This window comes from Eleutherodactylus coqui, chromosome 8 (genome assembly GCF_035609145.1).
Source record: "Eleutherodactylus coqui strain aEleCoq1 chromosome 8, aEleCoq1.hap1, whole genome shotgun sequence".
Lineage (NCBI taxonomy): Eukaryota > Metazoa > Chordata > Amphibia > Anura > Eleutherodactylidae > Eleutherodactylus > Eleutherodactylus coqui.
The window spans coordinates 127,788,619-127,814,340 of NC_089844.1; the positions used below are offsets into that span (position 1 = coordinate 127,788,619).

General features: G+C 46.1%; 1 protein-coding gene across 1 annotated transcript; it reads right to left on the bottom strand.

Moving 5' to 3' along the window:
• Positions 1-990: 990 nt before the first annotated feature.
• On the bottom strand, positions 991-25,588 carry EIF2AK1 (eukaryotic translation initiation factor 2 alpha kinase 1). The gene is made up of 15 exons (XM_066576383.1): positions 25,357-25,588; positions 17,218-17,373; positions 16,300-16,436; positions 16,040-16,077; positions 15,847-15,946; positions 14,320-14,400; positions 13,898-13,997; positions 12,552-12,609; positions 11,232-11,583; positions 10,582-10,690; positions 10,072-10,178; positions 7,678-7,795; positions 6,025-6,104; positions 4,176-4,409; positions 991-1,154 (listed from the first exon to the last, which is right to left on the bottom strand). The coding sequence occupies exons 1-15, from the start codon at positions 25,463-25,465 to the stop codon at positions 1,035-1,037; spliced, it is 1,899 nt and encodes a 632-aa protein (XP_066432480.1). The 5' UTR covers positions 25,466-25,588; the 3' UTR covers positions 991-1,034.
• Positions 25,589-25,722: the final 134 nt, after the last annotated feature.

The following is a 25,722-nucleotide window of genomic DNA, read 5'->3' on the forward strand; positions in this document are numbered from 1 at the left end:
CTCCATTCTGCCGCGGATCGACAACATTGCTATCACATTGATAGCAATGTGTGCGGATATCTGCATGCAAAAAAAATACCATTTAAAGCAAATCCGTGGGGAATCCGCCGCGGAAATCCACGGCAGATTCTGCGCGGATTGTATTTTTCAAGTGGACATGAGGCCTTAAGAGTACCTAACTTTTCAGAATGACCTGCTGTGTGCGTGTGAGGAATAACACTTTCTGGCCACTAAGTCTTGTATCTTCTCTGCAGGATGTACATCTGCTCTTGTCAGAACTGCTGGGAGAAGCCTGGCTGCTCTGCTGTGTTCTATAGATTGTACACAGAACTGCAGATTTTGCTCTTTATGGGTATATTACACATGTCACCAGAAACCATTGATTTGCATTAGTGTATTCAGATGTGTTATATGTGAAAACAAATCTTAGCATACCTGACTCTGATCTGTATTAATTGGGCCACCTTGTCTTTTTTGTGCATGTGAATATGGCTGCAGCAGACATATACGCACGCTGCCTATTTCACAGACCAAAATCACATGCCTGTACATGAGCTCTAAGGGGCTCTCCACACAAGGCATGTACACGGTTGACATTCCACATGGAAAATAGTCAGTGCATATGCAGGCAACGCACATCTAAATAGTGCGGACTGACCGTGGGGTTTGAACCTCTCCATATCGAAGTTTGAAATCTGTCAAAAGTCACGGCATAAATCATCATGATGCAGATTCTGGGCTGACATGTTCTGCTCCAAGTGGATATAAAATATTGTTTACATGTCTTTTAATGTAAATGTTGTGGATTTCCAGCAAATTCTGCTGTTGACATTGCACAGTATTCAGGCCTCCTGTGAAGGCACCCCTTGCCTCATTCCACGGCATTTTTCACTACATTGTAGGATTAGGGCTGGGGCTCCATCAGTCGCACCTGTGAACTATTCACGGTCCTCTATAGACCAGACTTTTAGTAATGACCGTACAACTCTGTATATAAATAACGTTTAATTTGCAGTAAGTCAGTGAACAAACATTTAAAACTGCGGGGCCGCGTCTCTGCTGGATATCTGCCCCTTCAGTAACTCCAGGCTCCTCTTCAGTCTCTCGTTCTCCTCCTCTAAATGAAGAACTTTTTGCTGAAGATCCTGAACCACCTGCCAAAAGAGCACCGGATTAAAGAACTATTGTCAATTTAAAGTTGCCATGAAAAAAAGTGATTAACTCTTTCACTCCCAAACAATTTTTTTTGTCCCAGCCTTCCAAGAGCTATAACTATTTCTCATCCGTGTCACTGAGGGGGACAGAGCAAGACCTTAGTTATAGCTCCTGCCACTAGGAGGTGGACACTTTGCAAAGAGAGTAAGTTCCGCCGACGCGCTATACCTCTCCTGCAGGCACTGAGCTAAGTCAGTTTTAGCTTAGTGTCCATGGGAGGCAGACCCTCCTGTAAGCAGGTGGTCTCGGCTTTTTATTTCTCCCTTTCCCCTTAAGATGGGAATAGAGGATGGGCTAGCTTTCCCCGATTACCTCAAGTGGGGAGGGGAAACAGTACTGCGTTAGAGGAGGAAATGTGTCTTAAGAGGATAGAACAGAACCGATTGCTCTGCTTCCCACCAGCTATGGGGTCACCTGCCGCCTGCTCTCCTACAATCTCTCACCATTTAGTGATAGGGGACCCAAAGAGAGGAGCATTTTTCCATGTGTCTCCCTCCATTCAGGAACGTCCTCATTCGAGGTAGTCTGACCCTTCCCTCCTAATCTCACAGGGGTATCTCAAATCCAATTCTGCTCCCCCTTCCCCAGATCCCTCTCTCCCCTTGGTGCGGTGGTGCTTCTACTTGCTTCAGAGAAATATAGTCTACATTACTGTATGACGCAGTATTCACGTGGCTCGCAGTACTACCCCCTCCATATCCGTTACATTCTATATAGCAGGGTCACACAGTCTGGGAAGCATCAGATCAGCTACATTATTCTCCCTAAGGCAAATTTCAAACAGGCAAGCGTGACATGGGGCAGTAAAGGCCGCCCCCATATCGCGCTTGCCATCTATGCAAAAATCCAGTGGATACAAGACGTTTTCACGTGACAGCCTCATCTCTCCGGGAATGCGGCTCACAGCCTAGGATGGTGCAGTTTTCTCAATGCGGCCACTCATGTGAGATCACGCAGCTCGATTGAACATGCCAGGATTTGTTTCCCACATCGCTCATGTGTATGACCCCATTCAAAAGAATCACTGAATACTGTCTCTACATTCCGTCTCCCATTAGTCATGCTATTTTTGCAGACCAGCCAGAAGGATACTTAGATACGATCAGTCCATATCTACCCTTGATATTTGAGAACATGGTCTACCTGTCAGCCACTATCTTCATAACCATACTGTTATGACAGGTACCCAACGGCTCAGTCCCTCCTTCCATGGCGCAGATTGTCATATGCCATAGAGTTAGCCATCTTTGACCCCCTCCCTTCAAAAAGCGATCCTCAATCCAGTCCTTTTTTTGCTTCTGCTTCGACTTGATCAACTTCAGGTACCGTATTTTTCGCTTTATAAGACGCATCGGTCTATAGGACGCACCCCTGTTTTAGAGCGGGAAAATAGGGGGGAAACATTTTGAACTCACCCAGGGACAGCGCAGGGTTAGTGCCGGGTGACGGAGCAGAGGTACGAAAAACCGGCGCTCCATATCATAGCGGCATGTCTATGAAGCGGAAGGAAGCCGTTTGGTGGAGGCGGGAAGCAGCAGTAGTACCGGCCGGCGCTCACGACCAATCACAGGTATGTATGGGCGGCAGTGGGGAGGAGACTGGTCGCACATTTGTTCGTGCGATCGCGAGTTTAACACGCAATCGCGCAAACTAAATCGCGTTTGCACTAAAAAGGGCGATCAGAACGAATTTTTTGCCACATTCGCTTTATAAGATGCAGCAACCCCCCCCCCCCACACACACACACACACTTTGGAGGGGGAAAAAGTGTGTCTTATGAAGCGAAAAATATGGTATGTGTTCTCTACTATTTATGTAGAAACTGATTTAGCTCAGTGCCTGCAGGAGGGACTACCACAAGGGATTTTTACGTGTATAATATGGTGTAACTAGCTTTACATTACTTCCAGCATTGCCTTGCCTACACAACAGACCAAATGCACTACCTTGGCACAGATTTTGTACTTGGACCATATCAAGTGGTCTGAATGAGACCCTTAATTCAGGACCTTGGAAGCAATTTTTGTTCCCATTGAGTTTTTAATTACGATGCTGCTTTTCCTTTATGTGGAGTGTTTTATATGCTCATACGCAGTACTGATTATATAGAAGTATGCTGTAAGATCAGAAGCCATTTCTTAAAATATTCTGTAACACTAGCTAACGAGTGGGGACAAGTTATTTCCACTGCAACATTTTGGCAGGTCCTCTCCCCCACCCCTCTGAAACAGCAACAGGCTAACACGGTCCTAGGTCCTAGCTAACACCTTAAAGGGGTTGTCTCGCGGCAGCAAGTGGGTCTATACACTTCTGTATGGCCATATTAATGCACTTTGTAATATACATTGTGCATTAAATATGAGCCATAGAGAAGTTATTCACTTACCTGCTCCGTTGCTAGCGTCCCCGTTGCCATGGTTCCGTCTAACTTCGGTGTCTTCTTGCTTTTTTAGACGCGCTTGCGCAGATGCATCTTCTCCCTTCGGCTGGTCTTGGAAGCATCGGCGTTTTGGCTCCGCCCCCTTGTACGCATCATCGCGTAGCTCCGCCCCATGACGTGTGCCGGTTCCAGCCTCCTGATTGGCTGGAATCGGCACATGACGGGGGCGGAGCTACGCGATGACGCAAAAAGGGGGCGGAGCCAAAACGCCGATGCTTCCAAGACCAGCCGAAGGGAGAAGATCCATCTGCGCAAGCGCGTCTAAAAAAGCAAGAAGACACCGAAGTTAGACGGAACCATGGCAACGGGGACGCTAGCAACGGAGCAGGTAAGTGAATAACTTCTGTATGGCTCATATTTAATGCACGATGTATATTACAAAGTGCATTAATATGGCCATACAGAAGTGTATAGACCCACTTGCTTTCGCGAGACAACCCCTTTAAGATCTAAAGTTCTATCAGCGCTTACTAATGAAAACGAGTGAGACTACTGGAAGGACGAGGTCCGGCATACTTACATTCTCTCTGTCATGGAAGAGCTCACTTTTCAGCATTTCCACAGCTGATGGACGTAGTGACCAGGCCGCATCGGTCAATAACTTGACATATTTACTTTGCACTGGCCAATGAGTTTCAAACACTTCAGGGATGATCCCACTGCTGAGAGCCGTTAGGACGCCATTCCTTTCCATCTCCGTCCAGAATGGATGGAAGAGTTCCAGTAATATAACGCCAACACTGTACATATCAGACTGCAAAACACAAAATGCATTTAGACATGTTTCCAGGCTGCTTGTGGTTCCTTTGTTAGCTCCGCATGCATCGGGCCACACAAGTGGACAGGTACACAATATGACAATGCACCTCATTCCCATCCTGCTTTCACACTCCAATAATCAAGTATTGTTGTCCACTGGAGAGAGGAGCCACACAAGGCATTTAGGCCCAATGGCCACGGGTGGATTTGATTTAGGGAATCGCACGGGGCACCCACAAATCAAGCCACCCATAGAGAAGCAGTGGGCGTCCACAAATGAATTTAAGTATGCGGATTTGTTTCGCAGACCTGCATGGACATCTTCCATTGACGGGCCACAAATCCTGCGGGTAAGCAGATAAAAAAAAAAAAAAAAATCTGTACTGCGCATGTGGGACGGCGAGCTGTGCGAACCATCCGCAGTACAGAAAACCTGGAAATACAGAGGTCCATGCTGCCGGCTGCACGCACGGGGTCAGATTCCTCTGACGGCTCCCGGACGCAGAATCAGACCTGCCCATGGATATCAGGCCTGAGGCTCTGTAGCTTGCAAATGCACACGGACATAAAACAGCACGTCAGCTAGAAGGGTCTGAGAAGGAGAGGTCCAGTGAAAAACTAAATATGATAATCTATATATTACACTGCAATACTTAAGGATGCCAGCAACTCCTAAGAAATGCTGTGATTCTGAAAATCACATCATGCCTTAAATACCACATGATCAAAGTGGCTTTACCATTTTATAAAGTGTGTACATATAGTTAAAGGGGTTGTCCCGCGCCGAAACGGGTTTTTTTTTTTTTTCAATAGCCCCCCCCCGTTCGGTGCGAGACAAACCCGATGCAGGGGTAAAAAAAACAAAAACGTCCAGTACTTACCCGAATCCCCGCACTCCGGTGACTTCTTACTTACCTTAGTAAGATGGCCGCTGGGATCTTCACCCACGATGCACCGCGGGTCTTCTCCCATGGTGCACCGTGGGCTCTGTGCGCTCCATTGCCGATTCCAGCCTCCTGACTGGCTGTAATCGGCACGTGACGGGGCGGAGCTACGAGGAGCAGCTCTCCGGCACAAGGGGCCCCATTCAGAAGGGAGAAGACCGGACTGCGCAAGCGCGTCTAATCGGCACCATGGAGACGAGGACGCCAGCAACGGAACAGGTAAGTGAATAACTTCTGTATGGCTCATAATTAATGCACAATGTACATTACAAAGTGCATTAATATGGCCATACAGAAGTGTATAACCCCACTTGCTGCCTCGGGACAACCCCTTTAAGGTATGCAACCACTTTGACCTCATACTGAGGTGCCTTCACAGCTATCCACTATGCAGGGTAGACCAATGAAGGGATCTCAGATCAGTAGGGTTCCAGAGGTCGGACCCACGCAGTCATAACGGGATGGCAAGCCCTAGCTACACTATCATTCACAAGATGGGAATACCCCTTTAATTTACTGCAAGCTTACACTATAATTACTGCATAAGATGTTGGGTAATCACTATTAATGATGCAGTTAATAAAATACTTTTTGAACCATAGTTATTGCAAGATTTTGCCACATAAGATGGTTGTAGAATGATAATACAATCCATCACCCCCTTACCTTAAAATCATAATGTGATCCTTTTAACTGTTCGTGTGCAGCATACATACAGGTACCCACTCCGGACGTGTGCGCAGAATCTGCATTTAGTAGGAAGTAGAGCATACATCAACTATCAGATAATGCGAAGGTACCAGCAAGGTTCATGAGATATAGAGCTTACATGGAGCCTTGAAGGGTTATTTCTCATTTCTACCACATGTAAGTGGGTTGTGTTCTTAGTACATTATTAGGGCATATGTACATCATACAGTGGGGTTCCCCTTTATGATACAGTACAACATCTATTGCAGAGGAAATGGGAAGCTGGCCGTGGTTTCCCTGATTGCTTGGCGTGCCACGAGTGGGGCCCGGGTCAATTAGCAGTTGGCGGCAGGCACGGCTTTCTGTGAAAGGTTGTGCATTTTGGCACAATCCCTTTAAAGACAAACTGTCAGATCTTCAGACATGTCCACGTTAGTACATTCTTAAAGAATTCTGGAGCGTCTTTCCTTAGAACATTGCATTGTGATCTTTTGCTCGGTGATTCCGCTTGGGAATGTTTGGGATGAACTGCCAATCAGGCATTATCATTCCTCAGTCAATGGGTCAAGTGGTTTTCCATGATGACAGATCATCAGTAGTTGATTGGCTGGGGTCTGCCGCACAAGATCCCTACTGATCAGCAGATCGGGCTCACGCTGTTAGTGGAAGCTGCTGCTTCAGCCCGTCTAGTGGCCAATGCTTGTAACTGCAGGTGCATGTCACTCATTTTAATGAGAGCTTCGCTGGCCACTACACAGGAGTTGGAGCCAACTGCTTCAGCTCTGACCCCTTTGTATTGTAGCGCTGACAGCAAGACCCCCATGCGGCGGACGCCAGCCAATCAACTACTGATGACCTATCTTGAGAATGTCATGAATAACATTTCCCGGAAAAACCCTTTGACATAAATAGAAAATGTTAAATCAGCATTTTCAAATGATATATACCCTTTAAATAAACAGACTATTAGAATTAAAACTCATTCGGTAACAATACACACATGATCTCCAACTGTAGAAGCATTAGGGCTAGAGATGAGCGAGCGTACTCGGAAAAGCACTACTCGCTCGAGTAATTTGCTTTATCCGAGTATCGCTGTGCTCGTCCCTGAAGATTCGGGTGCTGCTGCGGCTGACAGGTGAGTCGCAGCGGGGAGCAGGGGAGAGCGGGCGGGAGAGAGGGAGAGAAAGATCTCCCCTCCGTTCCTTCCCACTCTCCCCTGCAGCTCCCCGCTCCGTGCTGGCACCCGAATCTTCAGGGACGAGCACAGCGATGCTCGGATAAAGCAAATTACTCAAGCGAGTAGTGCTTTTCCGAGTACGCTCACTCATCTCTAATTAGGGCATACTACTAGTACATGCAGAACAGCATTCTGGATACTCCAGTCACACACAAGTGATTCCTACAGCTCAAGGCCAGCTACAAGCAACTGAAGGATCATCCAAATTAAGGCAAGTACAGTAAATAGGTAAAGTCCTGATATTTGTCCACTAAGTTTACTGATTGTTTTACACTTTAGAGCCAATCTGGTGTGATGTTGCAGAAAGTGGATTTCTATGCTGAGTGTTCTGTAACTTTTTACAATATTAATCTAGTGTCGTGCGTTTCATCCGCCATCTACTCACTCACCATTGGTCCCATCCTTCTGTAGCCAGGCATCAGCGTGCTGTATAATGTCTCTACATGCAAGTCCAAAGTCACCAATGCGAACATGAAGATCTGCTCCTTGTAGGAAGATATTTCGTGGCTACACAAAACAGAGGCACATATGAGTTCACAGACGTGTAATTAATAAGTGTACGCTATTAGCACTGCAGACAGATGGCTAAGGCAGCTTTCACATAACTAATTAGGGCACATTTGAGCATTTGTATTATAGTCTAAATATCCAGACCTCTCATAGTTCCACTGAAGCAGATTTAATGGTATTCTGGGCAGATAAACTCTTTACTGCTAGACTGAAGGCCCATTTACATACAATTATTGCTCAAAATGTGTTCAAATGAACGAATCTGTGCGATAATTAGTACGTGTAAATGTAAAGCCATCGTGCACTATTCTAGTTGAGTTTGAGCCTGCATAAAACGGTCATTAATTCGTTTGTCTTTCCCTTCGTTTAAAGGCCCTTTTACACACAAAGATGATCCTTCAAAAGATGGCCTTTGAGCGATCATTTTGCATAAACTACTAATTGGTACTAATGCCTGTTAGTAGCTTACTAATGTGTGTGATCTGTTCTCTGAATACATTCCCTTGATACATTCCCATTGATACAATGTTGTCAGTGCTCCCTGCGGAGAACACATCGTCAAGTCCCTGCTATCAGTTCTTCTGCTGAACGATGGACTTTATGACGAACATAAAATCATCGTTCAGCAGAAAAGTGAAAGATGGGCATATTTACACGCAACAAAAGATGGCTTTCATGTGATAATCGTTGCGTGTAAAAGGGCCTTAAATAGCAGTCTTTCAAAGGACTTGAGGGAAGGGGTGTTTGTTTACCCTGCTCAACACAATGATTACTTGTTTACTCATGTGGCAGACGACAATGGCTTATCTTCACTCTAATTAAAGCCAGAAATGCCTCACATAAACAAACACCTACCTGAGTAAACATATACAGCATTTACATTAGCTAATGAGGGAAAGCGAGAGGATTTTAAATGATTATCTGTATATTTAAATTCTGGGTTATATGTTAAAAGAAAGTCACATACTGGTATTGTTGCTTTATCATAATGGGGTTCTTGTGTGCGATTTTTTTTTTATCGCACTCCCATTGGCCAAAAGTTCTTTGGGTCCTCTGTTTACAATGATATGTCATCCCAGCCTGTGCAATGACAGAAGTACTCCCTCCTCCCTTCCAGGACACTAAAATGCATTTACACACACAGACTCAAAATTCATCAGAAACTGACAGTTTTGAGCGATCATTTTGCATTAGCTACTAATGGGCTCATCAGCCTATTAGTAGCTAACGAGCTTAATTTGCATGTATTTAGAGAACAATGGGTGGTCTGTTCTCTAAAGACATATCTACTGTTCTCCAGCGGGACAGCAGCTGAAAGAATGTTATCAGCGCTGCCCGTGAAGAACACAATGTGCAGTCCCTCTTATCAGGGACGATGGATTTTAAGCTGAGCTGAACTCAGTGATGGACGAAAAGTGCAGGTAAGTGCATGATGGGCACACATTTACAAGCAACGATCATCGCTCAAAAGATGGCTTTTGGGCGAATTTTGAGTGATAATCGTTGCGTGTAAAAGGGCCTTAAGTCGCATCTCTCTGTATGCCCTTCCCTATTCTGTCATGCAGAAGTTACATTTGCATTTATCCACTTAGGAAATGTGGGTATGTGAGCCAGAGGGGTACGAGCAAGCAGTGAGATATGCTGAAGTTTACTAGAAGGGAGAGGCTGGAAGGACACACTGAGGAAACTTAAGACGTTACGGGACTTCTGGTCACTAGAGAACTCTATTGCAATACAGCAGCAACTATATGAGCTAGGGCCTGCTCACACCTCCATCGCTGAATTTTTTATTTTTTTAAAGGACGAAATCGCACTGCATGCAGCGCTATTCCATTTTGTAAACTACCAGATGAAGACTAAACCAGACCCCATTATAATCAATGGTATCCACTCATCACCATTCCGTTCAGTTATAAAACAGATCTGTTCGGCCACTGAGTCTAGTTATCCTGCGGCCATAACAGGACAGGAAAAAGCAGATGTCACTGCTGGATATGTTATATTGAAAGTAAAGCGTTTTCTCTGTCTGGAATAGCCCCAAGGTCCATTTACATGGGCAAATCTAACAAGTTATTGCAACTTGGAATGCACATTCTAAATCATTGCCCCATGTAAACACAGCCAGCGACCAGGGTTAAGTGGCCAGCGACTGAGGGTGAAGTGGCCCGACTCCCATGATCACCTCGTCACCAGTGGAGCCGCCAAATCAAGCTTATAGAGAAATCAGTATGTGAAATTAAACAACTTGCGCAGATTAGTTAATATACTATTACCTTCAAATCCCGATGGAGAACACCCATGGAATGGATGTATCGCACGCCTTCCAAGAGTTGAGAGCAAATGCTCAAAGCACTTCGGACATCCACAAAGTCAAAGCAACCTGAGGACAGACAGGTTAAAAAAAACTTAAGCCCTTCTAATAAAACTTTTGTCTGCCAAGAAAGCACACGTTCTGTTAAAGGTCTTCAGATAGTGGCAACGTATTCCACAAATAACCTCTCACATCAGTTTACAAGCTCATATCTTATATTGGACCCAAATTCAAACTAAATTGAGTATCTTAGTGTAAATATCTGGATTATGCAGATGCTGCCCTCATTTGAAGGTAGCACAGCCCGCTCAGCTGATTGGTTGAAGTCCAGAGCAAAGGACCCCAGCAGATCAACTATTGATGACCTATGACATCAGTAGTATTTTCCACAGAAAACCCCCTTTCAGTATTGATGGCCATGTACTGCCAGTAAGAGGATGCATCAATAAGCTGCATTTACAGAAAAACTTACTTGCAGAATTTTCCCCTTTCCTGTAACGCTCATTTCTCTCTTCAATCCAGTCCCACAAGGACCTTTCACAGAGATTCATCTGTATGTGCAACATCAAATGGTACTGAATCTGGAAAAAGAAAACCCTTTAGTGGGCTTAAGGGTGGAGCAAACTGCATACTTAAATACGATTGGTCCAGGTGTATCCTTACTGGCATTCAGGAGACATGATCTACAGCCTTCATCATTCCCTGTGAATGTAGTTCTAACATCCTGTCTGCCTGTGTAATCTGGACTTGAAAGGAATCTCCAGATCTAGAAAATTAGTGGCCTATACTTAACATGGGCCTTCCATATGAGATCAGAGGGTGTCCAACTCTCAGCACTTCCACCAATCAGCTGACTTAAGGGGCTGGAGTAAAGTATCCCTTTAATTGTTTAGGGGTGTGGCTATGCCTGGTACTGCAGCCTAATCTCATTCATTTGAATGGGACTGAAATGCAGTACCAGGCACAGCCACTACTAAAAGTAGTGGAGCTGTACCTGGTAAACAAGAGGGAATAACATTTTAGCCCCTTCAATCAGATGATCGGTGGAGGTACCAATAGTATAGTCCTCTAAAAATAAAATACATTATATAACAGCAGACAACACAAACCGGTACGCTGTACCTCAAAGTGTCTGTGCAAGCAGAGCTCTTTCTGAGGACCTTCTTCATCACACGATGAATCGCTCCCATCATCCAGGTTATCCTCAGAATCGAATGGACATCGGTCCCTCGGACACAGTTCCTGGGAGGTGTCATGTTTATTGCGGACGCTGGAGCAGGATCGCACATTGGCATTGGAGTCTTTATTTCCACAAGGGTTAATGTCAGACATACTGAAGTTCTTGCTTTCAGTGCAATACTTGTTTCTATCCACAGAAGCCATGTTCACGCTCATCGCTGAGGTTCCATCTGCTGAGTCAGCAAACACAATAGATCCCCCACTGCTCTCTACACTCCGTGTCCCCTTATTATTTCTGTAATGATGGAAACAATTGGTTCAACAGTTAGCAATCCGTCCACCAGCAAACAAGGAACAATTAGAAGGTCATCTTATTTGTGTTTCCGCAACCTTGTTCGCATGCTATAGACGTTTTCTGCGCAGTAACAAGTATACTACTTCTTTCCGCGGAGTCCAAGTGGGACTAATTCTCATGCAGATAAGTGGCATTTCGAATTGCAGATCTGCAGCAGAATACCAAGTGTAGTCAGCGGACTTTTGAACAGGTTAGGCCCAATGTCCATGGGCGGATTTAATGGTAAATAAATTTGTGGGAGATCCGTAGATCTAGAAGCCCATAGGATGCATTCGCATCCGCAGGGCAAATTTAATGCATGCGGATGTGTTTTCTTCCAGGCATGCGAATCGCACACATGGGAAGAAATCGCAGCATGCATTACTCTTCTGTGGATCCCGCAGGGACAGCTTCCCTTGAAGTCAATGGAAGCCATCATATCCATGGCACAGCCACAGCTGTCACTGTGCCGCGGACCTGCGGGAGAGCAGGAGATAAAAAAAAAGAAAGTGAGCATGGCACGCTGCAAGCATGCCAAGCATGTCCACCAGGCAGAAGAAAGAAGATTCGGCCGCGACGGTGGAGAGCCCCACAGCGTTCTGGACAGGTGAGAATGTAATTTTTGGTCTCATGGCTGCGGGCATGGGTGGAAACCGGTGCGAGATTCCACACTTGGAAACCGTGCGTGCCCGTTTACATGCGGTCTTATTGTTTTACGACCACCACGGAACTATATAATTATGGAAAAACGGGATAGGTGGGTATTCAGTGTTTATTGTGTTTTAAGCTCTTAAAACTATTTTTCTGTTTAAAGTCCCTGAAAACCCCTTTAATATGAAACCTTTATTGAGAGCATTATATTATTATACAAGAGGGAAACATCTCTATAAAAAGGAGGGATGCAGAAGACAAGCAGAGGCAATACTTACTCCTCAGACGTGTGGTTGGAGGAACCTTTAATAGCTTGTAACGAGGTAATCTGCTTACCTAAAACCATTGCATATGAAAAAAGAAAAAAAAAAAAGTTTTACCATAAAGAGAAAATATTACATAAACATAACATTTTATTGCAAGTAAACCTATGAGAGTCAGTGCTGTATTACTTCAAGAATACTGCTGTCCGGCGGCATCAAACGGCGGCACATGCAGTGCCTACCTCTGTAGTTCAAGACTGCCAGTACATTCAAAGCGTGATGACTAGAGATGAGCGAGTATACTGGCTAAGGCACATTACTCGAGCGAGTAGTGCCTTAGCCGAGTATCTCCCCGCTCGTCTCTAAAGATTCGGGGAGCGGCGGGGGTGACAGGTGAGTTGCGGCGGGGAGCGAGATGGAAGCGAGCGGGAAGAGAGGGAGAGAGAGATCTCCCCTCCGTTCCTCCCCGCTCTCCCCCGCCGGTCCCCAAATCATTAGAGACGAGCGGGGAGATACTCGGCTAAGGCATTACTTGCTCGAGTAATGTGCCTTAGCGAGTATACTTGCTCATCTCTAGTGATGACAATTAAAATTCAATTACTCCAGCATCAGATAACCCAGTGATTTCTGACACTCACCTGCATCATAATACAGGATTTCTTAAAGGGATCGGCCCAAAAATAAAATAAATTTACCCCAGTTGATCATCGAAAAAAATAGGCATTTAATTAGATTTAAAAGAAAGAGTGCTCCTATGACGAGACCATAGTGTTACTTGTTCCAGTGACCCTGCAGTTCGTTTCCCTATTTAATGTGTGGCGAGAAGCCATTTGTAGTGCGCCGATTCTTACTCGAATGTTCCGCCTCACTCGATAAGTCACAGGACTCGTCCATTACAAAAACGCTGCATTGCCAGAAAAGCGGCGGATTGAACAGGCGAGTTATTTTATAACGATCCCTGGCACTCATTAAACTTGTGAGATCTCAGATGACCCCTTTAACCCCTTCAGTGGCAGGCTTATTATTACCCTGTCAGCGCAGCAAGCCCCAGAGATTTTCCTGAGGTAATTTGAAGTGGTAAACGTGTACAGTGGCACAACAACTGTGTCCTGGCCAGCATTTCAGCACCACAGATGTCCACGGAAATCTTCCGGGGTTTAACTGCATGGTCAGTGCAGCAAGCCCCGGAGATTTTCCGGGTGTGCCACTAAAGGAATTAAGACAGCAAAAGGATCACAGAGCAAAGAAAGCTCATTTCTGATATTTCTACTGCTGAAGTTGTAGTTTTCATTCTGTTCTACAGTAACTCTTCATAGGACTATGCTCAACCATGAGAAAGTGCACATAGGAACGTCACATACATTTTGAATTTGGAGGCTGCACATGTTCCATCCAAGCTGTATTGTATCCAACAATATTAGGATGATGCAGTCCGGCCAACACCTTCACTTCACGAAGTACCTGTAAAGAAAACAAGCATTTACTAGAAAAAAAAACAAAAAAAAAAAACATTTAACAGTACACATCTTATGGAATAAAAATCAAAAACACAGAATGGATGAATATGCCATGCGTAATATATCAGAGCAATCAGGATGCCCCATCTCCCTATAGTCTGTATACGTGTGACATGGAACAATGGTTACGGGGCTTTGGAAAGAACAGCGACAATCATCAGCACAAAGTATCACAACATTAAAGCTCCACTGCCGCCCCAACCGTACAGCATCTTTATAGTGGTAGCAGTCAGCCATCTCTAAAATACCATCTAGGGAGAACATACCTTCTTACAGTCCCTCCTGGACACTTTCTTAATGAGGATTTTTTTAATGGCATAAAACTGGCCATCCAATTTGTTTCTGACCTAGAAAAGGTATAAACACATGAAACCAGATTACCGCACAATGCTGTAGCTGCATGCTAATAGGAAAGTCACATAAGAAGGACCCAAGTGCTATACTGACTGTATATACTGAACGGCCTTCTATTAGAGGCATCGTCCGTTTCATGATCGGAGCTTCCCTGTATGGTAATTCTCCCCATAACCCCGGAGTGCAGCAAGTCACGTGACAAGTTTTCTGTTGATCAGTTTCATTGTGAATCCTCATTAGATGTGAAAATTCAGTGATCGGAGTGACTTCCAACGAGACCCGGTCATCGGTGCTACCCGGGGCCGGGATATCATACACTTCCAACCTTGTGGGGTTTTCTTGTGCCACGGTGTGGAGGGTATACCGAAAAAGGATGTATTTTTTCTTGATCATACCAAAGAGATATCCAGCACTCCAAAGTCCAGAATGTAAATGGAGTTTTATTAAAAGCGATTAAAAAAAAAACAAAAAAAACCCCAAAAAACATAATATGGATAAAAAAAAGCTCCATCTATATGCTGGTCTCTGGAATGATAGATGTCTCTTTGGATGTATTGGTCCCAATTTCCCACATCTCCACGCACACAGCTGTCCAATTTGAAGTCCTCAGATTGGAAGAGGTTTCAAACCTGGATAGGTAACCGCTGCAACCAAACACGTGTTATTTAACCCTTTCCAATCCACTGTCTGACCTCTGAAGACATTATGATTTAAGGCTGTATAGCTCCGATGTTTGAAGACATCCGTCGGGGTTCTCTTACTGTATATTGCCAGCCTCTCTGCTGTCGGAGCCTATCCAACGTGTCACCTCATGCAGTACTGGCTTTAGCCAGCATATAGCGCCGTTGTATAAAGGCAGAAAAAGAGTAAGGCCCCTAGGAAAACCAGGATACAAATTGGATTGGAAAGGGTTAAAGAAAAGCATCCAGCGAAAGGGGATCCTGTGAACAAACAATTCCTCAACAATAAGGGTCAGAGGATGTCAAGAATCTTTCTAGCAAACAGGTGGAGCACAGTCAAGCAGGTTATAGCCAAATAGAACTCTGGTGCTCCAAGTAACGTGCTGGAATGTCCAACTCGTTGTTCCGTAGTACAGGTGGGTTATAACGACAGAAGATCAGATCTAATGAAATTGCTATTTAAGAAAAACAAAAAAAAGTGAGACTCCAGTGGGCAGAAGGCTGCAAAAATGTCCACTAAGCAGTAAAAACATCTGGTCAGATGAATCCAGATTTGTGTTGCACGGTGCTGATGGGAGGTCAGAATTTAGTGCAAGCAGCATGAATCGATGAACCCTTCCTGTCCGGTGTCAGCAGGTCAGAGTGATGGAGTAATGGTTGGGGGGGGGGGGGGGGGGGGGGGAGGATTGGCGCTCCCTGGGTTAACAATAGGTTTATAATAAAACCCAATGTAGTAATTTATAAGACACAGAATTATACCTTGTACACTTTCCCATAGCCTCCTTTTCCAAGCTGAGCAATTTCTTCAAATTCATTGAGGTATCGAGACGTCTGGGCCTCAGCCAGCATATCCTTCGCCCTGAGAAGAGGAGATATGTCTCCATTAATACACCTGCAGCGCTATACTGGAGAGAATATGTGCAGGAGAAAGGACTGTAAGGCTGGCACCAACCTGTTCAAATGGAAGTTTAAGTCCCCATTGGTTATTTCCTGTGTAAAAGGACAGCAAGAGAGAGGTTCAACCAATAATCACACATATAGCTGTGCGTCTACTGCGTTCATTACCCAGCATGCATTGCTCCTGACAGCCACGCAGCGTTATTCGTTTGCAGAATAAAAGCGTCATTGTATACAATCCCACACACACATATATATATATATATATATATATATATATATATATATATATATATATAATAGATATTCACATACGTCCTTGTACATGTGCCGTTTAGCGGCCTTGAGCAGTTCGGTGATGGCGGTGCTGTGCTGCAGTCTCACGGTGCTGAACTCATCGCTGAAGGCAAACGAAGTCAGAAGGCCCATTCTGGTGAAGGTCTGGCACAGCACTGGATGGGAAGACATCACTGTCAACAGACTTACTGACTAAAATACATAAAGGCGCTAGGTTAGATAAGAAAAATATGGCGCCACAGTTACCCATGGGCCGTGTCTGGTACTGCAGCTCAACCCTTTTCAAGTAGATGCATTTCTATTTTTTTTTCTAATGTGTTCATTTCGCATTTAATGAAAGCAGTAAAGCCCTGTGCCCAGGCCAACACGCTGCAAAACTACTGTAAAGAATGAGCCGCCAGCACTCCTGGCATTTTATTTATTTTCTTAACAAATCTGCATTGAACTATTCCTCTAGTTAAGGCTTCCGCTCTGATCTCTGTATTTGCGGTGCTGACAGCATGTGCCCGCTTAGCTGATCGGATGGGGGCACAAGCGACGGACCCCAGCTGATCAACTATTGATGACCTATCCTGAGGATACATCAGCAATAGTATTTTCCTGGAAAGCCCCTCTAAGAGTCTTGCCCCTTGATGCTTTGCCAGGCTCACACGTGCTTCTGATGTAACCATGGGAAATGGTTGTGCAGACGGCAGGGAAGGAGGGAGTTACTAAAGTGTGTGTTATTTGGTGTGAGGGTGTTGTAAAGCTGCACTTCTCAGCCCGAACCGTAGCAGCGAACGCTATAAGACGGATGGACTTTAACACTGTCTCCGGACAGCGCACATTTATACCGATGGAGGCCAGCAAGCTAACCCTTGTCTACGGAGTACTTACCCGACTCCTAGGGTGTCCCTGCACTGACCTACAGAAGAGGATAACCTGGATGGCACTTACACATGAACAGATGCCTGGAGCGGTGGGGGTTCTGCTCATGGACGTAACACAGATGTTCCACCAGAGACACAAGCAGCAGCTGGTTGGGGACGGTGGTCACGTTCGGGAGCCGCCATCTGCCTTTGACTAGTTGGAGGTCGGACGGTGAATCGGATTCTGCAAGATAAGAAACCACATATATAAAACATGTCCGTGCTGAGTACATACAACATAATAGTACGGCTGGGTTTCCACTTGGAGATTGTACCGCCGTGTTAACACCTTTCTATAATAGTGACTGCAAAACTCCATGCTTTCCAACCAAGCAGCTTCTATAGGTGAAATCATGTGCTTCAACGACATCGGAGCTCTGTCCTGCATAGTGTTAGAAACATAGGCTATACACATTGTATGCAGTCATAGGATGCTTTTGTAAGGCACTAGATAGACATTAGAGAAACTAGAAATGAATATAGTCTTATTATATAAGTGACACAGCGTGACCTCCCTGAATTTTTCAGCTGTGGAAGCCCTCTAATGGTTGTAGAAGCCATGAAAAAAAAAAAAAAAATTGTACCCCCACCACCACCTCCCCAAAACAGCAGCACTCTTCCCCTTTGGATATGTCTGGATGTGCAGCTCAGGCCTACACAAGTACACGGTACTAATACCCAAGTCCTTGGAGGTTATGTTCTCGTAGAGCCGCAGCTTATGATACATAAGAAAGCAAACATCGCTGCCGTCGCCAAACGTGTTCTTCATACTAATGACAAACAGGGTAAATACCCAGCGAGCGCTCACTGCAGGATCACAGTAGGTGGGCCGGGCCTCAGCTTACGGGGGGACCCGTATGGCAGCACATGGTGAGCAGGTTGTCCGCATAAGACTGCATTATACCGGATGCCCCCGGGGCTCATTGGACTGTGCGTCCCCAACCATGCATGGTGACAAGTGCTCTATATCACACATCAGCTCTTAGTCCCTCAGCCTGGTGGGTGCCCCATCGTGCCCGCCTGGTGGGTGCTGTCCAGTGTAACCACAAGATCACAGCAGGAATATGGTGGTAACACCCTGCCACAACCGCCAGAAGCCCCTGACCCAAAAAACAAGCTCCCATGGGGCGATCTCATACTATCCGGCAGTGGGAGGCCGGCTATCACTGACAGCATCGGAGATGCGCCCCCCGCTGTTAACCCCTTCCCTGGTGTGATCTATGTAGATCGCGGCATGGGAAGGGTTCACAGAGGGAGTGTGCTTCTTCTGTGAAGTTGCCGGGCTCTCGCCATATAATGGCAGAGAGCCCGGCTGGTTGCCATGGCAACAGGACGCCAGATACCGGTGTCCTACATTGCCAGTGCCTTGGATCGCTGTAGTAAGCAATAAGGCATTGCAGGACAGTAGTTGTGCAATGCATTATCACAGTGATCATCAGTGCTGTAAGTACCCCAGAGGGACACAAATAGTGTAAAAAAAGAGACAATAAAATGTACCAAAAAAAAATTTAAAAAACTTTTTGTGCTCTCATATTAGCATTAAAAAAATTTAAAAAAAACCATATTTGGTATCGTTGCGTCCGTAACGCCACATACAATAAGTTGCACCTTTTTTAATTCTGCATGGAAAAATTCATTTAAAAAAAAAAACGCTAAAAAACTGAGGCAAAAATGCTAATTTTTAGTATTTGCCTCCCTAAAAACGCAATAGAAGTATTCAAAAAAGTCGTATGTACGCCAAAATGGTACCAATAAAAACTACTGCTCATCTCGCAAAAAATAAGTCCTAACAGAGCTCCGTACATGGAAAAATAAAAAAAAGTTACAGGACTTTGAATGCAGCGATTTAGAAAAAAAAAAAAAAAACTTCCAAAAAAGGGTTTTTATTACAGAAAAGTGGAAAAACCTAAAAAAAGAACTTTGGTATCGCTGTAAGCGTACCGACCTGCACAAAAAAATGGATTGTGTCATTTATGCTGCATGATTAACGCTGTTAAAAAAAAACATCTATGGCAGAATTGATGCGTTTTCTCTCCCTGCTATCATGAAAAAAAAAAAAAAAAAAAAAAAAGAAGTTTTACTATAGAGTCAAATGTACCCAAAATGGCACCAATGAAAACTACAGTTCGCCACGCAAAAAACAAGCCCTCATACGGCCGCGTCGACAGGAAAAATTAAAGGGGTTGTCTCGAGGAAGCAGTGAATTTTTTTTTTTGCCCAGTCCCCCTAATTAAGCATACATTACTAAGCCCCCCTGTAAATGACTTTTCTAGCTGGTTTGTACTTACAGTTCCAGCAACTTATAAAAAGTTTCCCAAGATGGCCGCCAGCTCTTTTCCCGTCGCTTGCTGTAGCCCAACGTGCGCGCTCCCGAGACGCTACCAGCTGTGTCTCCCTGACAACCAGACGCCCCGCAGCCGCCGACCGGACCCCTGGATTGAACACGGCCGACCAGTCACCCACCGCTAGGCAGCAGGTAACCGGCGCAGCCCCCCCCCCCTCGCAGCGGCAGCCCCCCCGGCCCATCACTTACCTGGGCGGCAAGATGGCGGGACAGCTGGGCGGCTTCTTGGGACAGCTGGGCGGCTCTGCACCTTCCTCTAACAGAGGATGGTACAGAATGGCCGCTCCAGCGCGCTCCCGAGCAGTGACAGCTCGTCTGCGCATGCGCAGAAGAGCTGTAGCGGGGAGCACACTGAAGCGACTCGTGCTGAAAGGAGAAGACCGGACTGCGCAAGCGCGTCTAAAAAAGCAAGCTGCCAGCGAATTTAGACGGAACAATGGAGACGGGGACGCTAGCAACGGAGCAGGTAAGTGAATAACTTCTGTATGGCTCATATTTAATGCACGATGTATATTACAAAGTGCATTAATTTGGCCATACAGAAGTGTATACCCCCACTTGATTTCGCGAGAAAACCCCTTTAAAACTTTATGGCTTTTTAAAAATGGAGATGAAAATCCGCCAAAAATCGTTGTGCCCTTAAGCCCAGAATAGGCCATGTCCTTAAGGGGTTAAAAGTCCTCCTGGTTATATGCATTAATGAATGGCGTTTGTACGATGTGCGTGCAATCCTTTTTTTCCCTTAACATGCCTATTGTCTTGATTTTTGCCAGAACAATACGTGTTGTGGGAGGACAGCTCGGTAGAGTGCGGGTTGCGGCAGTCAAAGAATGGATGGCCCCACTACCAACCTGACATCCATTCCAAGAAACCCGGCCCAAAGACTTTTAACCCTTTGCAATCCAATTTTGGATTCAGGGTTTCCTAGGGGGCTTTCTCTTTCTGCCATTATACAATGGCGCCATCTGCTGGCTAGAGCTAGTACTGCGGAATGTGACAGGCCGGAGAGGCCCCCCAACAACAGAGCGGCCAGTAATATACAGTAAGAATACCCTCCCGGACGTCTTCTGACATCGGAGCTGTACTGCCTTCAATCAAAATGTCTTTAGACGTCAGACAGTGGATTGGAAAGGGTTAAAAGAAAACCTCCAGCAACTACTTGCTGGAGATTACATTGCCCTCCTGGACTTTCATGTCTCAAACAGTGGGACATGAACTTCCTCCAGCCCCGCTAGGCATAATAACGGAACCTAGGGGGCAATGTAGTGACCATCCACTATCACGCCCCTCAGTGTGCACCCCCTTCTAACCAACGGCTTCTATTTCCAAGCAATTTTAATGCGATTTTTTCCCCCCCGCTCAAAAAGAACACAGAATGAATGGCCCGTATGAGAACAGCCTTCGGCTACAGGCACACCAGCGGCAATTTGGCGCAAGCTTTGTGCGTTGCGAGACGCATAAATATGAGCGCCATTCTTTTGAATGCAGTCATGCACAGGAGCGATCAGTCATGCTGCTGAAAGGTTAAAAAAAACTAAAACAACAAAAACACTAAATATCCTATTTTTGTGTTCCTTGGATGCCTCACCCACTGTTATCAACGGGCCCTTAAAGTACAGCGCTTGGCGCCCGCATACCGTGCGATGTGAGGTTTCCCACTGAAATCAATTGAAAACACTTGCGATCGTCTGACTGACGTGAAACGCGCTGGAGGATCGCAACGTTACAGAAGTGATGAGGGGCGGTTTTTGAATGAGTCACAGGAATAACGCGCACTTACCCATGGAAATGTCGCCTTAGCGATCGCGATATCACAACTTTTTTTCCCCGTTAGAGTTACTTTTTCTCGCAAAAAACATCGCTGCCACTAGAGATTTTCTCGCACGAAAGTCAATAGGACTTTTTAATGTTAAAAACGTATCGCACGAAAGAAAAACCGCAAGTTCCTGCGATGCGATAAAGAGGAGGCTCCGTAGGGAAACATGGGAGATTTTAAAAAAAAAAAATGCAAAATATTGCATGAGTGAAAACATCATAAATGTGAAGGAAGCCACTGAAAATCATTGGTTTTGGAATTCTGCGTTTTCACTCACATTGCACAAAAAACGTGCAATTTTATCGCCAGTGTGACGGCCCCCGAGGCTGGCTTTCCGCGCTGTTGTAGCTGCATACGTTGGAGAATCCTCCCACCCGCGCCTACAGAGAATGACCCCCACTCTGATCAGTCACCTGTATTTCCCAGCCATGTTACAATGTATCCCTCCTGCCAGACAACAAATAGCAGTAAGGCTACTAGGGCTCTTAGGTATGTGTTACATGTCAAAGGGGCTGGCGGGTTATGCCCTGCAGATAATGGTTATCTGCTGGCCGCATGCCTCAGACAGAAGTCAGGGAGCGGCTGCCGGCAGGAGACTCCTCTAGATTACTATCCTTGTGCCGGGATATCTTATTATTACATCAGCTGGGATAGCTTCCAAGTTGTGCGCTACAAGCATGTAGACAGGACCCTCCGCTGCTGCAATCTGAGGACATACGGAAAGTACAAGAAATCCACTTAACTCCATCAGCTACAAAGTTGTCCCACAAACTTAAAGGGAATTTACAACCAATTAGTTCATCTAGTTTTGGGCCCCAGAGACTATATAAAAGTAATACACCCCCCATGGCAGGCGCTGTAAGCCACCAGGCGGCCACCGATGCATGGGCAGTGATTAAAGTGGTATTCCGGCCATCCTCTGTATAGGTCATCAGTAGGTAATAGATGGGGGTCCGCCGCTCGGGATCCCCGGCCATCAGCTGACTGTATGGCCTGTTGTCGGGGGCCACAGGTCGTCATTAGCGGACACAGGAGAAAGTGGAAGCCCTGGCTTCACTCTCATTGAAATCAGTGGGAGCATGGGGCTTTTATTGCCCTTCCTGTTATGGACAGGACCGGAAAATGGGAGAATCCCTCTTTAAAGGGTGCTGGTTTTAGGGCATGTGCTGCTTCTGTCCTGAACCATCAGGACCATCAATTTTTCACTGTGGATCTGCACGCAGAATGACCCCCTTGTCAGCGGGCAAAGTCCCCGTCTGGTGTGGATCTGCGATAAAGTGTGACATATCCCTTTTTTCCGTGAAACACGTTTGTAATCCCCATTGTGAGGCTGGGTTCACACAGGGCGGATTTGGCGCGGTTTTGCCGCAGCAGATCCGCCCGCGGCCGCTAATCTCGGGATTAGCCAGCCATGTGGACGAGATTTCTCAGAAACCTCGTCCACACGGAACGGCTAATCCGCTGCGGTAAATCCGGCTGAAACCGCGGCTGCGGCCGCCATAGCTGTGGTTTCCAAAGATTGAGCATGTCTGTTTATCTTTTCTTTTTTGTTTATTTATGTCACGGCCGCGCTCTCCTCTATGGAGCGCCAGCCGCAACGGAAAAGCCGCCGCGGTTCTCCCGGCGGAAATCTCGCGGTTTTTGCTGCGGCCAAACCGTGAGATTTCCGACGGGAATCCACCCTGTGTGAACCCTGCCTGAGAGTAGTTTAGGTATGTCTTGTATGCCCAAAAATAAGCTCTACCCTGATTGGCTGAACAGTGTTAGAGAACCAACAACAGACACCGCGTTGTGGAGGCGGGATTTATGAATCGGCCAATCAATGTTGCAGCTCAGCCAATTCATAAATCCCATCTCCATAACGTGGTGGCTGTTGTTGATTTACTGAGCGCTGCATGGATTGGTTCTTGAACGCTGCTCAGCCAATCACAACCATCGCTTCCTGGAGGCGGGATTTATGAATTCCGTAACCAGGAAGTGATCTTCTGTGCGTGGTCGAGGACTGCAGAAACTGCGCTGGGGCTCAGGAGAGCAGCGGGAGGGTCCTGGACTGAGCCTGCTAGGTAAGTATAATAAGACCTGCCCCAAAAATAAGACCTAGTGCCTCTTGTGTGGCAAAAAATTAATATAAGACAGGGTCTTATTTTCGGGGAAACCAGTAATCACATCAGTCTTCCTGTGTTTTGCTATATAAGCTATACAATAACAATCACCTGACTGCGACACGTGTTCCCCCTGCTGCACCGTTGAATTGGACAGACCTGACTGATGAGGCTTCCGTACCCCCTGTGTATCACCTACAGCAGCCGCTTACTCCAACATCGTGATGATAGCCATACTGTATCACATTCAAGTGAACAGGAGACATATGGTAAGAAGATTTGGGCGCAGATGACAAAATCTGCTATATTGTGAACATAACAAAATTGGTTTAAAGGAGATGTCCCGCGCCGAAACGGGTTTTTTTTTTTTTTAACCCCCCCCCCCCGTTCGGCGCGAGACAACCCCGATGCAGGGGTTAAAAAAACCACCCGCACAGCGCTTACCTGAATCCCGGCGGTCCGGCGTCTTCATACTCACCTGCTGAAGATGGCCGCCGGGATCTTCTACCTTCGTGGACCGCAGCTCTTCTGTGCGGTCCACTGCCGATTCCAGCCTCCTGATTGGCTGGAATCGGCACGTGACGGGGCGGAGCTACACGGAGCCGCTCTCTGGCACGAGCGGCTCCATAGAAGACTGCTGAAGACCCGGACTGCGCAAGCGCGGCTAATTTGGCCATCGGAGGCCAAAAATTAGTCGGCTCCATGGAGACGAGGACGCCAGCAACGGAGCAGGTAAGTAAAAAACTTTTTATAACTTCTGTATGGCTCATAATTAATGCACAATGTACATTACAAAGTGCATTATTATGGCCATGCAGAAGTGTATAGACCCACTTGCTGCCGCGGGACAACCCCTTTAACCCCTTAAGAACCAAGCACCGTAAATTTAGGGCCCTTGGTCCTGGGCTTTAATCCCACAGAAGGCAAAAATATGGCGCAGGATTAAAGCTACTGCAATCTAGCCAAAGCAGGACCTGTCTCAAGTGTTAGTGACAGCCGAGGACCCGGAGGAGGAGGCAGAAGTGATTTTTGCACCGCTTCTCTTGCAGACTACATAGCACTCAAGCAGTACTATGTAGTGGGAGAGAAAGTGTTACTTTCACCATTCAACCCAATCATGTAACCACCAGGTGCCCCCTACCAAGGCAGAGCTGCCAGGTCCTAGCAGACCCTGACCAGCTCTACCAGTCACTATTGTCACTATGTTTCCCCTGTAACTGGGGTTCCTATGGATGCCGCTCCTATAGATGCCACAGCTACAGGGGAAAAGTGGAAAATTAAAAAAAAAAAAAAAACAACAACAACCCCCAGATGTCTTATATGACATTATAGGGGACACAGATACAAATAATATATATCAGAAAAAATATACAGAGAGAGAACTGCCCTCCCCCGACACCAACCTAAACTGTCACTGCCAGATGATACAAAATATATCAAAACACCCCAAACACAATGAGGAACCCGTTTCCATACTTTATGTTAGCGTAAATAAAACTAAAATTTAAAAGCAAACTATAAATTTAAAACTACATTTTTTTAAAGCCTTTTACTCCTAATAAAGCTAAAAAGAAAAAGGGAAAAAAAGTCAGTGAAAATATATTTTAAAAAATATGGGGGGGGGGGGGGAAACTGCAAAAACAATAGTAGCTGAAGGAAACAAAACAGGGCAGTAAACCCACCAGATGGGTAAAATCCCCCAAAGTGTCCGGCCCTTAAGGGGTTAATATATTCTCCTATGCGCATCCAATAATCCGGAATCTGTTGAGTAGGGCAGGCAGCTACTATCCTCAGCCCCCCGGTGATCCCTGCTGACAGCTGTCCCCCCATTCTATGGTGACCCTGCACTATACATAACAGCTGTCAGAAACCCCGTGTGGCCAGATGCGGTATTACATCACTCACCGTCCAGCTCGAGCTCCGGCTCCTCCGGGTAGTCAAACACGGGGTTCCCGCCGCCCTTCTTCATGACTACCCGCCCGCTGACTGGAGGTCCCTGGCTCTCCCTGGACATGGGAGCTTCACCTACAACCGGCGGCACATGACCTATCTCAGCCCGCTCCAGTCCTCCACGGCAGCGGCCACCATAGACACAACATGCAGCGGGTAGACACGCCCCTACCGGAAGTGGGCGGTCTCAAACCGGAAATAGAATTCCCTGGCTGAAGTAACAATAATAAATGTATTCCGTGCCGTGCAGGACTCTGGTGTGCAAACGTATGAACTGACGTAGAATCACTTCCCGTCGTCCATCATCTTTATTATAGAACC